Consider the following 13456-nt stretch of genomic DNA (forward strand, 5'->3'; position numbering starts at 1 on the left):
AAATAAATAAATAAATAAATCTTTAAAGACTATTCATTTTATTGTTATTTTCTGTTGTCTTTTAGTCATTATTTCATCTGTTTCCACTCCGATATTTGTTATTTCCTCCCTTCTGCTAACTTTGGGCATAATTGTTTCCTTTTTTTCTAGTTCTTTAAAAGTTAGGTTGATTTTTCTTATTTTTATTTTAAATTTTTTTTTTTTTTACATTTTTGCTATATTCCACCTTAAATCTGCCCTTGCAGCATCCCATAGATTTTGATATTTTGTACCTTTGTTTTTGTTTGTTTCAAGATTTTTTTGATTTTGCCTTTTGGTTTCTTCTTTGACCCTTTAGCTGTTCAGAAGTGTGTCGCTGAATTTCCACATATTTGTGCATTTTCAAGCTTTCCTCCTGTTATTAACATCTAGTTTCATGCCATTATAGTCATAGAAGGTACTTGGTATGATTTTAGTCTTCTTAAATTTGATAGGACTTTTTTGTGACCTGTGCTGGAGAATGTTCTGTTTGTACTTGAGAAGAGTATGTAGTCTGCTGTTCTTGGATGGAATGATCTGCATATATGTTTGTTAGGACCATTTGATTAAAAGAATGGTTCTAATGTTTCCCTGTTGATTTTCTGTCTGGATGATCTAGCCATTATTGAAAGTCAGATATTGAAGTTCCCTGCTATTATAGTTTGATTGTCTGTTTTACTCTTCAGATCTGTTAGCATTTGCTTGACATATTTAGGTGCTCTTACGTTGGGAGCATATATATATTTACAGCTGTTCTATCTTCTTGATGAACTGTCTCTGTTACTGTTTTGTCTTAACATTATTTTTTGTGTTGTAAGTATAGCTATTCATGTTCTCTTTTGCTTCCCATTTGCATGGAATATATTTTTCCATCCCTGCACATGGAGCCTTTGTGTGTCCTTAAAGCTGAGGTGAGTCTTTTGCAGCAACTTATAGTTGGGTCTTTAAAAAAAAAAATCCAGGGGTGCCTGGGTAGCTCAGTCATTAAGCGTCTGCCTTCTGCTCTGGTCATGATCCCCGGGTCCTGGGATCAGGCCCTGAGTCAGGCTCCTTGCTCGGTGGGAGGCCTGCTTCTTTCTCCCCCCCCCTCCCGCTTGTGTTCCCTCTCTCGCTCTGTCTCTCTCTGTCAAATAAATAAAAAAACTCTTAAAAAAAAAAATCCAGCCAGCCACTCCATGTCTTTTAATTGGAGAATTTAGTCCATTTACATTTAGAGTAATTATTGTTAGGTATGGTTCCCTCAGCTGTTTTGTCAATTGTTTTTTGTTTGTTTTAGTATCCTGCTTCTGTTGGTGGATGTATTAACACCATAGCTGTGCTTGATTCTGTCCTGTTCTTACAGGGGTCCCTCTTGGTCCCCTGGGTGGCCTCCTGATAGCAGAAGCCCTCATGTTCTCTGGCAGTTCTCATTACCTGAGCATGGGTTCCTTTAGAATGGAGAGGAACCTCCTCCTTCTTGTGAGATGGTACAAACAAGGGGAAAAGCAGTGTTAAGGAGATTCCATTAGGAAGAAAAAAGCCAGCATCTCTTGGTTCCAGTTCCATGCTTGTTATTTTTTGATTTATTATCTTCTTTAGTTAGATTAATATCACCTATCCATGTTTCATCTAATAAGCATTTTAACAACATAAACATTTGAATCAGCTACACCTTTGCTCTGCTAATAAATTAGCTCTCACAGGCACAATCCAGTATTAACAAGGCTTTTGTTTTTTTGAAGTGTTTTTTATTTCAATATCCCTATGTAAAGAAAACTGATAATTGAGATTTACATACTAAAGAGGTGTATTCTTTATTAATATTTTGTGCATCGATAATGATATGGCTGACATTACTATTAGTTGCCTGAAGAGATTTGGTCAGTTTGTTAAGAATGATTTTTTTCTTCTAACATTGGGTCTTCTGAAAATAGGCCATAATTCTACCATTAGCATAGAAAATGTCTCCCAGTTATCATTAAGTTTTGTGTTATAAACACACAAATATGGCACAGAAGTCTGTTTCAGGGTTAGAAAATTATCTTAATGGCACTTTGGGAAATTATTCAAGTTTGAATGGTTATGTGGAGAAGGATTTATGTAATGTGGATAAATATTTTTATGTAGAACAGTCTTAATATTTTAACTTACTCTTATTATTATACTTAGGTTTAGTATTAATATACACAAGCCAGCTTTCCCCTGGCTGTCAGCTGTAGGCCACTCATAGGTCCCAAAGGCCTCCCCCAAGTCCAGCAGTATTAACATTTAAACTTATTATAACACTTACTCTTATTATCACGTTTATAAGGTCTTTCTTTTTTAGCTGTAAAAATAGCTACATGGTGTGTTTTTTATGTGTTTAAGCTGGTATGATAGAAATTAAGGTCTAAGTCATGGGTCTCAAATATAAACACATAAATCCTGCATAGGGATGTTCTGAGGGTCCAGAATTTAGAATCAGGGTGATTATATTTTTCCCATTCATGGAAAGCAGTAGGTCTCATAATTTAATTCGATACTTCATAATATGCAGCATGGAGTAGCAAGAGACCATGGGCTTTGATTTTAAAGGACACCTGGCTATGAACTCCATCTCCACACATGTGACCTGTGTGCTCATCAGCTGGAAAAACAAAATACAATGACTTAAATGAGATACAGTTCACTTCCTTCTGCCTGACAAGGCAAGGGTGTGCAGATGGGACTGGCAGATTGGTTGGCTCCTCAACATGTGGCTTTGATCTGCATCCAAGGTGGTACCAGCTTTCACTGCTCAAAGCTATCAAAGAGGGGGAAAGAAGAGGGGGATGAGGAGCGTTCTTTTGAAGGACAGGGTTGAACACATCACCTCCACTTACCTTGCCTGCGAGAACACAACATAGCCCCTCAAGGAAGCCTGGGAAGTGTAGTCTCTGTCAGAGCAACGGCAGCCTTGCTCAGATGTGCTTGGGAAAGGGTGTGATTCCCTTCCTAAAAGGAAGAAGGAAATAAGGAGGAGCTGCTTAACAATCTTGGCCAGGAGCCTTGACCAAACTACTCTTTCTTGATTCTTTTTGTAAAATGTTGAACTGTTTATAAAAATTTACAAAATATCTATTGACTGTCATCCTCAAAAGATTTTGATGAAGAGACATTTAATAAATATAAATATCCCTTCCATATTTTCTGGGGCTCATTTCTCTTATTACTTCTGGGTACAACTCTTAGTTTTTGAAATTAATAATAATATACATTCTCTTGCTGTGTAACAAATTACCACAAATTTACTGGCTTAAACCAGTAGCCTTCTCAGTTTTTGTATGTCAGGAGGCAGAGCCCAGCATAGCCAGCATATTCCATGTTTGGGGAGCCACATGCTGCAGCCAAGGTGTCAGCCGACTGCAGTCTCATTTGGGGCCTGACTGCCTCACCCGGGTCATTGGCAGAATTCCTGTCTTTGCAGCTGTGGGATCCAGGGCCCCAACTTCTTGCTGTCAGCTATAGGACTGTGTTCGAGAGGCCACTCCCACATCTTAAACCCTTCCTCCCAGATCCGAGAGGATTCACCTGGTTTACTGCCGACATGGCTGCCAACTTTTTAGGCCACCGAGGAAGGTTTCTAGAGTAAGTCTGCTAACCAGACGAGATATTGTGTATAGCACAACTAATTATGAAGGTGACATTCCATTGCTGTTGCCATACTATCTTAGTGAGAAGCAAGGCACAGGTCCTGCTCACACTCAAGGGGAGTGATTTCACAGAGGCATGAATGAGATCATGGGGCCACCTGGAAGTTTGTCAAGCACAGTAGCTGTGTTTCATTTAAAATCACTTTGTATTACAAATGGAGAATTCCTGTTTGCCACTATCATTTCTCAGGTTTTGGTAAAGTGTCTATGGGGACTCTTTTTTTTTTTTTTATCAAATTAGAAATACCAGTCCATACTGAATCATGGAAAATATATGTGTACACATGTATTGGGAGAGAGAGAATATAAACATGAGAAGGGAGATGGAAAAATATCTTCCTCTGCTTTCCACTGTGACTGAACACTGTTGGATACCACAGATTTGGTATCATAAGAGCTACTCCACAAACTGACAGTATTGTGTGTAGAGAATGTAAAAAGTCAAAATGGTCTATCTATAAATGGAATTTGCTTCTTTGTCTCTTGCTGTCTTTTAGTTACCCTAATTATGACAGGTACACATTGAACAGTAGGCCTTTCTGAGCTTACATGGTATTGCTGGGCTCATTGTTTGTTTAGATTCTACAGAGCTTGAAAGAAATTGAAGTCACTACCCTAGGAAGTATGATACAGACTGGTGTCAAAATTAGCCTCTAAAGTCTTGTATCATCTATCAAATAATATAATAAAAATGTAGTTTAAAAAAAAAACAACATTAGTAATAATCAGCATAAGATCCAAAATTTGCTTTTAACTCTGTAGTATCCTCTTGTTTGTGATATGGATATTATTCCTGGCCTCCTTACTGCAGTCAAAGGCTAATTTTTCAGTAACATTGAGCATCATCCTGAAAGAATCCTCCAGTGTCTGTCCATCCATTGATCCATCCATCCATCCATCTGTCCAGCAGACAGCTGTTGAATTCCCTCTGTAGTCCCCATACCGTGCTAAGTCCAGACATAGGCACAGTATTCTGGTCTTTGGTCTTAAGGGAATTTCATTTCATATGATACACACCAAAGAAGTAGTGGGTGTCATTCCTGTTCTCATCCAATTTATAATGTTACTGATAAGATTGTTTTAAAATAAATTTTAGTTAAATGCATTTATACATATATACATATAGCTAGAGATGAAGAAATGATGTGCTATTTGAGAGTATAATTAAGAGAAATGATCAGTTCAATCACTGAACCCTTAACATATAGTTAATGAGTGCTTACTCCGCAATGGCTCCTCTTCTAGGTCTGAACCTGAAATAGATGGTAGGTAACCGGCTCCTTTTCTGCCTTTCTGTTCCTGACCCTGTCTCTCATTTGGATGGAGGAAAATCACATGGTTAGGAAGTGGCTACAGCAAATAGAATCCTCAGAGGACCTCCCCTTCCCTGAGTTCTAAAGCAAGTGATAGTTTGCACAGGCTTCCTAGAATACTCTTCTCCTGCTCCACGTTCTTATCTGTGGGATCACTGGGGTTCATCTGACCAAGAAGACTGTGATAGCCATGCCTTGAGATATGTCAGGGTTGGAAGATCTACACTTCCCATCAGAATAAAAGAAAAACTGCAAAGGATTCGTGTCCTTTGTTTTAAGACCAGATCTTCACATTATACTTCAAAGGAAGGGTGAACATGTCTGTCCATCCAATAGTGTCCCTCAGGAAGAAAAAAGCTTCAACTTCAAAGGAAGAGCATGTCGTCATTCCTGAGCTTCAAATGAAATGCTCTCTTTTCCTTTTCCTGATGAACGGGTGAAATTATAACAAAGACTTCCTATTAGGTTGAATCAGAAGGAATTCAGCTATTTGTGGTTACAGAGCGGTGGAGCTGTAGGTCTTCGTGCACCATAAACTCACAAACCACTAATAGAAGTGTCAGGTGGGCGTAATTTATCTAGCGTGTCTTGAGGTAGGAAAGGGTGTAGTACCAAACTCAAACCTGTAATTACAGAACAAGACACAACGAGTGTGCCCTGTGACAGAATATCTGTATCCAGGCAGGCATGTTGCTATAAGGCAGATGCCGTGGCAGCTCAGGAAATTGAGCATTGCACAAACCCTGATGTCTCTTTCTACACTTCTGAAAGGTCTTATTTTTATTACTCTGTTTATGTGAGGACTTAGTTATGAACTGATGACACGAACAAACTTAGAAATTTCGTAGCTCGAATCAAATGCCTCTTTTGAGGTAGGCCTGCTTTCGAGGCAACACAAAACTGCATTCAGCGGGAATCTAAACAGAATTACACTCTGCTCTGTACTGCAGAGGCTACCGCACTAGTTATGGCAGATCACCAAAGAGGTCTCAAAGACGGGACCCCTTCAACTGTGTACTTCCTGACTGGAGGCGTCCACCTTGAGAGAGGCTGACAGCATCCGTAGGATAAGAACCACTATCAGTGGAGCATCAAACTAAAACAGCAGGCCATATTCCATGACAAAAGATATCATTGTAGCGCAGCGGCTCTATATGAGAAAGATTACCAGTGGTCCAGTAAGATGCCGGCATAACCCCCAAATTGACATAGATCCCCTTTTCTAATAAAACAGAGTATACAGAACCATTGTATCTGTTATAAGTGAATTCTGAAAGACCCAACCCTTTGACTAAAAATTTAGTTACTCAAAGTTTATCATAATGGAATTTGACCCTAGATGGTCCTTGACTATTGGCCTTCAATTTAAATGGTGCTTGCATAGGAAAAAGGACGGGAAAGAAAGTCTGTCTCTACTTTCCATGCCCCTCTCCCCCCATGCCCGCTGAGGGTACCTGTTGGCCAGAGAGTGTGCAGACACATTCTCCCATCTGGGGCAAGATCACTGTTGAGCTTCTGGGGCCTCAGCTCTAATGCCCTTCATGTATTCTTGGTGCTGGCACCTGGGCCTGGGGCCAATGAGGAAGGATCCAGGTCTGGTTACTGTAAACAGACCCCAGGTAACAGCCTTGTGAGTGCACCCACCCTGTGCTGGTGGTGGTGATGTGGAGTTGGAAACCACGTTCCCAGCTTGTGGCTTCCCACAGGTAGGATCTCACTGTCACAGATGGCCCAGCATGGTATGGCACAGGAGCAAGGGGCACGTCTCTTTCCTTTCAGAACGTGACTCCCAAGGCGCTCACTTACTTCCAAGTGTAGCCATTTTGGAAGAACAGGGAAAGCGGATGTGGAGGGTGATTGATTTCTCTTCCCTGATAGCCTCCTGTTCAAAATCAGTTTTAGTACTCCAGCATACCTTCCTTCCCCCTGCCCACCCTTGCAACTTTCCATTTATTTGTGCTATTCCTTTTTTTTAGTTTTTTTTAATCGAAGTATGGTCGACACAACACACATTGCTGCACTAACTACCTCTTTTATAACAGCTCCTTTGCCCAATCCAGACAAAATAGTTGTCTTAATATGTTAGACATACGCAGAGAGTGAACTAGCACTGTGATCTCATTATTAGAGTCCCTGGGTAGTAGATATAAGACTTCTATCAGACTGCATTCTAAAACTTGCCACACACTGTGATCAAAGAACCATCTTTAAAAAAAAAATTTGCTCTTAATCAGGTAGTATTTGCTTATATAGTTAATAGGTTTATGGTGAGGATTACACCTTATATTTTATTTTCCAGGGAATTAAAATATTTGTTAAAGAATGATTATCTACACTTAAAAAAATAGGTTTCTAGCTTACTCTGGTGATCATTTTGAAAATATATACAAATATATTGAATCATTATATATTCCTGTAACTATTATAACATATCAATTATACCTTCATTGAAAAAGTGAAAAAATTAAATTATGGGTGAAACAATAATATATCCATCTGTCATTATGAATAAAACTCAGGTTTTTTGTTTACATTCTTTTGTAAAACTTAGACTTCAGTTTTTTTTCTCAAAAAATGTTAACGTGAACGAAAGCACACATCAGAAGACAGTGGATTATTGCATATTTGTTTTAGAAAAGTAAAAAATATTTAGGTCAGAAATATGTCTTTTGACGACCGCTTTTGTAATTCTAGCTTTTGTTGTAGCAGTGTTAGACTATGAATAGGCTGTGGTAAATTTATGCATTGGCGTATAACCTTCCTACTAACCAATCAGAATGTAGATGTTTTGCTTTTAGGTACCAAGAAAGAACAGTATTGGCAGGACACAAATTTTCCAGTGGAAGAGTATTCTTCCATGAAAATTCACATGGCCTTTCTTACAATAACTACATTATTGTCCTCAAAAAAAAAAAAAAAAAAAAAGAAAGAAAGAAAGAAAGAAAGAAAACAAAAGAAAGAAAGGAAAAGAAAAACAAGAATTGGATGTACTCAGTGCCAGACCCGTAATTCCCTCTCCTCGTGTTGATGACCAGGCATTCCAAGCAGGCTACAACAGATGTGAAAGTCCGTCCCTGCTCTATGACCTTCACCCCTCCTGCTGAGTGTGGGCTGTCCTCTCTCTGTGTCTGTCACAGAGATGAATCCCAGCAGTGATGAACTTGGAAACAATTAGGTGCGGCAGGCTTAGTTTCTTCAAGTCCCCTCTCTTTGGCTGGCAGATGACTGCCTTCTTTCTGGGCCCTCACATGACCTTTCCTTTGAGCTCAAACCCAGTATCCCTTCTTACAAGGATCTCGTCCTACTGGATTAGGGCCCACACTAACTGCTTCAGTTTAGCCTGACCGCCCTTTTCAAGACCCTGTCTCTAGTACAGTCACATTCTGAGGTATGGGGGTTAGGGCTCCAATATATGAACTTTGGTGGGGAGCACACCAGTGCATAACAGAGTATAAAATGTGGAAAAATATTAACATCATAAGTGATGGAGACCTCTATAAAATTTAAATTAAAACGTTTGCGGATTTCCTTACGTGCTTTTGTGTTCTCATACACAATATCTGAAAATACAAAGACTTCATATTTCCTGTGCTGTGTTTCTCTTTTGGCAGGCCTGGCAGCTTCGATTCAGCCACCTTGTGGGCTATGGTGCCAAGTACTACTCTTACCTGATGTCCAGGGCAGTAGCTTCCATGGTTTGGAAGGAGTGTTTTCAACAAGACCCCTTTAACAGGTAATGAGGGGCTGGAATTCTCCTCCAACACCATTACCCCCCCACCCCACTGCATCTGAAGCCTGGCTGAGAACCTTAGCCACTTGCCACCTAGCCCATCCCGCACCTTCTGGCTGGGCCTCCCTCCCACTTCCGGACAAAGAGCCTGACTCCGAACCTCTGCCTTGGTCTCTAGTGCTGCTGCGCAGCTGCCGCACGCTGGTGATGGTGTGGTGTCCTCCCGCCATGGCCGTGGGGGCCCTTTGTGTGAGAGCTCTTTGCTTCTCCAAAGTGGCCCTAGACTGCTGCACTTCCACGCCTCCCCAGTGGGTTTTCTTAGTTGCTCCAGCCTCTCTTACTGTCTGTACCTGCTGCTGGGTCCTCCCTATTCCTTTGGACAGGCTTCCTTATTTTCAGCACAAGCTTCCAAGGATTCACTCACGGGGAACAGCACCTGATTTCCTTTTTATTGCCCAACAAAGGACTTGCTATTGTTGTTCATTTGGGAGCAGCACCATTGGAAACTTTGATTATCGATGCTAGTGTGTTCTGGAAGGTTCCGCCTCTGCCTGACTTTGGAACACTTTCTTCCCATGTAAGACAGTGGCAGTCAGAAGATGGAGAGCTGCTCCCCTGACCATTCCTCTACACCTCCCTTCGTGAGGTCCACTGACCACCACTTAGCGTTGGTAGCTGCAGAATCCCTGCCTCACATCGCCCCCCGCTGCTTGCCTCCTAGCTACCCTCCCGAGCAGCCCTGCTCACCGTTTCGATCACCACGATGGGTAGTAGCTCAGACAGCACAATCCGCAGCTGCCACAAACATGATTGTGTGGTGACTCTCGGCCCTGTCCAGAGTGCATTTCATCTAGTTAGCCGGTGACCGTGTGAGCATTTAATGGTTCTGCAAGGGAATTGGTTGATTGATTTCAGCTAGGGATGTAGGATGCTCTCCCCCTTCCTTACAGTGGAGGCAGCCATGCACAGTGGTGGGCTGGAGAAGGAGGGAGAGCGGGTCTGGGATGGGCAGCCCTGCATCCCCAGGATCTCAGTAAGCTCTACCCCACAGGAAAAGCACCGGATTGCCCCACTGCCCCTTGAGTGGGCCTCCTCGTGATTCTCACAGGCTTCCCTCCAACACCAGGAAGCTCAGGGAAGTCGAGTTCTGGTCTGAAGGAGTCCTTAGAAGGAGCTTCCTTTGAAAGCAAACCACTAATTATGATCTGGTCTAATACTCATTTAAAGCATCTTATCTGCTCACCACACAAATAAACACATCTCCAAATACCTCTCAGGCAGCCAGGGGTGATGCTGTATCTTCACTGCTTTTATGCGGTTTAAAATTAATGGCCCCTTGGATTTTCAGAGTGCCCTAAAGTTTCCAAAGGGCACGTTATGTTACACTGATGGCAGCCTTCAGAGCAGGTACTTCTTGTGAGAGGAAACTGAGGCTCGGAGGGGACAAGCGGTTTGCCCAAGGCTTCCCAGCGAAAACAGACTGGAGTGAGATTATAAGGCAGGTCTGCTAATTCCTAGCCCCTTCTCCCGGCCTGTCTCCTGCCCAGCCCCCAGCTTTTTATGCAGTTGGATGTAGGTTTGGATTTTCTTAGCATTTAATAATCACATTCAGTTCCAAAGCCTTTTGAACTTGAATCTGATGTAATAGAATTTTTAAATGTTTTACAGTTTGGTACCCACATGTTATTTTGTCTTCCGCCCTTTGCACACTGCAGACATTTGGTCTGCTTTTCAGATTTTATTATTTTCAAAGGACCTAAAGCCAAAATTGACTATAATAAATCAGTTTGGGGGATTATGATTCTTTACTGGAGATTTCTATAAACTAGGCAAAATATTATCTTGTTTAAAGGAGCTGCACTTTACTAGAAAACCACATACTATTAAATACATATATTTCCAAGCATTTATATCTTGTTTATATGTGCATTCTTGCCTAGACATGTAGTTTGCCCTACTTTTATAGACGTGTAAAAGTAAGCTAGTAAAAATATTCACTGGACTAGAAAATTTCGAACCTATGTCAAAAGATCCTTTTTGATCCCACTTCTGAAAAAGCACCAGACTGAAAGCCTCACCAGAAAGCCAGGCAGCACAGACCTGAGGCACACCAAGAACCAGAGGCCCGAGAGCAAAAGTCCGCCAAAGTCGGTGGCGGGGGCGGGGGGGGGGCTGCAGACCGGGGCTGGCAGGAGATCTGGCCCCCCAGGCCAGGGGTCATGTGGGGCCTCTCAGCTGCCCTGTCCCTTCCCTGGGTGGGCCCAGCCTTCTGTCCATGATTCCTAATTCGTGACACACTTGGCCTTGGCACCCACACAGTGTTTGATCTCAACATATTTTTGACACTGTAATACATCAAAAGTTCTGATTAGAAACCATGTTTCCAACTGAGGATTTCTGGGGGGAGGGGGGTTGGGAGAAGGGGGGTGGGGTTATGGACATTGGGGAGGGTATGTGCTTTGGTGAGTGCTGATTCACAGACCTGTACCCCTGGGGATAAAAATACATGTTTATAAAAAATTAAAAATTAAAAAAAAATAAAAAGAAACCATGTTCCCAACATTGCCCATACATAAAGATGATCCAGAAATAGTGCGATGAAAACAGCATCATTTATGTAACTTATTTCATCATGGTGTGTAGTCATCTAGCATAAAAGGAATTGCATTTTCCATAAAATACAAAAATAGCACTAAATAGCTTGTGTCCAGGTGCTGTTAAGTTGGAGAATTTCTATCTGTAAAAATTCTTCCAAATTTGCCTGCAGGTGTTGTAATAGACAGTATTCCCTATAGAACCCAGCAGACAAAGAACATCAGAGGGCAGGAGTCAGTTTCCTCTTCCGTCATTTACCCTTAGCTGAGCTCTGCCTCTCCGGGTGTAATTAAGCCTCTCCTGCCAGCTTTGTCTCCTCCACTCTGCTTTCTCAGTGTTGTTTTTCTGTGGAAATCTCAGTGGAAATAAATCCCAAATCTCACTTTAAGATCTCACCCAAAGGTGATGGACAATGGGATGCCTTTTACTTATTATATCATACTGAAACTAAATAATCCTTTCTTCGAAGAGAGAAGAAAAGCTGAAAATTCAGTTCTCCTTTTACAGTAAATATTTCACACGAGGTTTTACTTAATCAAAATAATTTAAAAATTGGAATTAAGAGTTTTAGAAGTGAGAAAATGGAGGGCTGGATTGTCTCAAGGTGGCAGCTTTTCTGAATAAGATGTCAGTGTGGCTTCATTTTGAGAAACTAGGACAAGTGTGAGCCGGGGCTGTAACGGAGTGTCCTCTCTCCCCCGCAGGGCGGCAGGGGAGCGCTACCGCAGGGAGATGCTAGCACACGGTGGGGGCAAGGAGCCCATGCTCATGGTGCAAGGTAAAACAAAACAAGGATTGGTAACTTTCGTCATCTCCCCACCTTTTTTTTTTTTTTTTTTAAAGGTTTTATGGGTTATATGTATGTTTTTAATTATTGAAGTATGGTTGACCTATAATGTTGTATTAGTTTGAGCATACAGCTTAGTGATTGGACAGGTCTGTATGTTACGCCATGCTCACCACCGTAAGCGTAGCTACCATCAGTCACCAAACACTGTTATTACAATATTACTGACTATATTCCCAATGATAAGCGTTTCAGCTCCGTGACTTATTTATTTTTTAACTGGCAGTTGATACCCTCCATCTATTTTGCCCATCCTCTCACTGACCTCCTGTTTTTTGGGTTTTGTGTTTTAGTATTGGTTCTTTGAGTTATGTTTTTGTATTATTTATGATGAAAGCTGTTCATATTCAAGTCTCTACATTTTTCCCTTTAGAGATGAGGCTTCTGCTGTGTACTTTGTTCTGAGCATCTATTGATTATATCCCAAACAACAATTTAATTTTTAGTTATTACCATTTCTTCAGATGCTGGCATAAAACTTCAAGGTTTTAACTTTTAAAATGTTGCTAACACTCTAATAGGAAGTTTGTAAATTTGTTATACATTACCAGAAAATTTGCCTTTTAGGTTTTAACAGGTCTCAGTGCATTTCTTTAGCCTAAAGAACTCATTTATTTCTTTATCCAAAAGTTTAGCTAGACCTTTGCTAGAAATCCCAAGGCAGTGGGCTGGACTTTTTACCGATTAAAAATTAGAACCTAATTAAGTTTTCTCTTTCAGGTACCACAATGCTTGTTTTCCTATGTGATATGGAGGGTTAATTTTTTCATTTAAGTATTTTCACTGAAAATTTAATTATAAATGGAAGTGGCCATCATGATTTTGCACAAAGTGTTCTCAGCAATATTTTAAGGAAGATGTGAATATCCCTGGATATTCTCAATATATCAGCAGTTATATCTGCAGCTGACCCCTCTAACTAGCTGACAAAAATTGCTTTTAGGAAATAGATCTGGTGTTGGAGAAGTAGGATAGTAATGGGTCTGACGTAAATGTTTCCTTACCTATATCTGTTGCATCTAATACCTATGGCCCGTTCTCATAGAGCTCCTTCCCTCCAGATGTTCCTTTACTCAACATGCCTGCGTTGAGGGCTCCTAGGAGCCAGACACTGTTGTGGCCCCGTGCTGTGCTGAGGGCAGGAATGAAGGACACATGGACAAACACCCCTTTCTTGTGGAACTTGTATTTCGTCAACTTGGCCTGGAGTGTGCGCTCTTCCTGGCACAATCTACCCAGCACCGTAGTATGTGTGGAAAACAAATCAGCCGGCCCAGAGACCCCACAATTTCATATAACCTGG

The 13456-nt window shown here is 41.2% G+C and overlaps 1 protein-coding gene across 2 annotated transcripts in view; it reads left to right on the forward strand.

Moving 5' to 3' along the window:
- The window catches only part of MIPEP (mitochondrial intermediate peptidase), a 170314-nt gene that overhangs the window by 133959 nt on the left and 22899 nt on the right, over positions 1-13456 (forward strand). The window contains exons 17-18 of one of the 2 annotated variants that reach the window (XM_059143887.1): positions 8593-8714; positions 12011-12084. The exons of the other annotated variant lie outside the window; for it this stretch is intronic. Coding sequence (XP_058999870.1) covers positions 8593-8714; positions 12011-12084 — 196 coding nt within the window. The remainder of the gene's footprint in view (positions 1-8592; positions 8715-12010; positions 12085-13456) is intronic. 2 annotated transcript variants of the gene reach the window in all.

Source organism: Mustela lutreola, chromosome 13, assembly GCF_030435805.1.
Source record: "Mustela lutreola isolate mMusLut2 chromosome 13, mMusLut2.pri, whole genome shotgun sequence".
In the NCBI taxonomy this organism is placed as follows: domain Eukaryota; kingdom Metazoa; phylum Chordata; class Mammalia; order Carnivora; family Mustelidae; genus Mustela; species Mustela lutreola.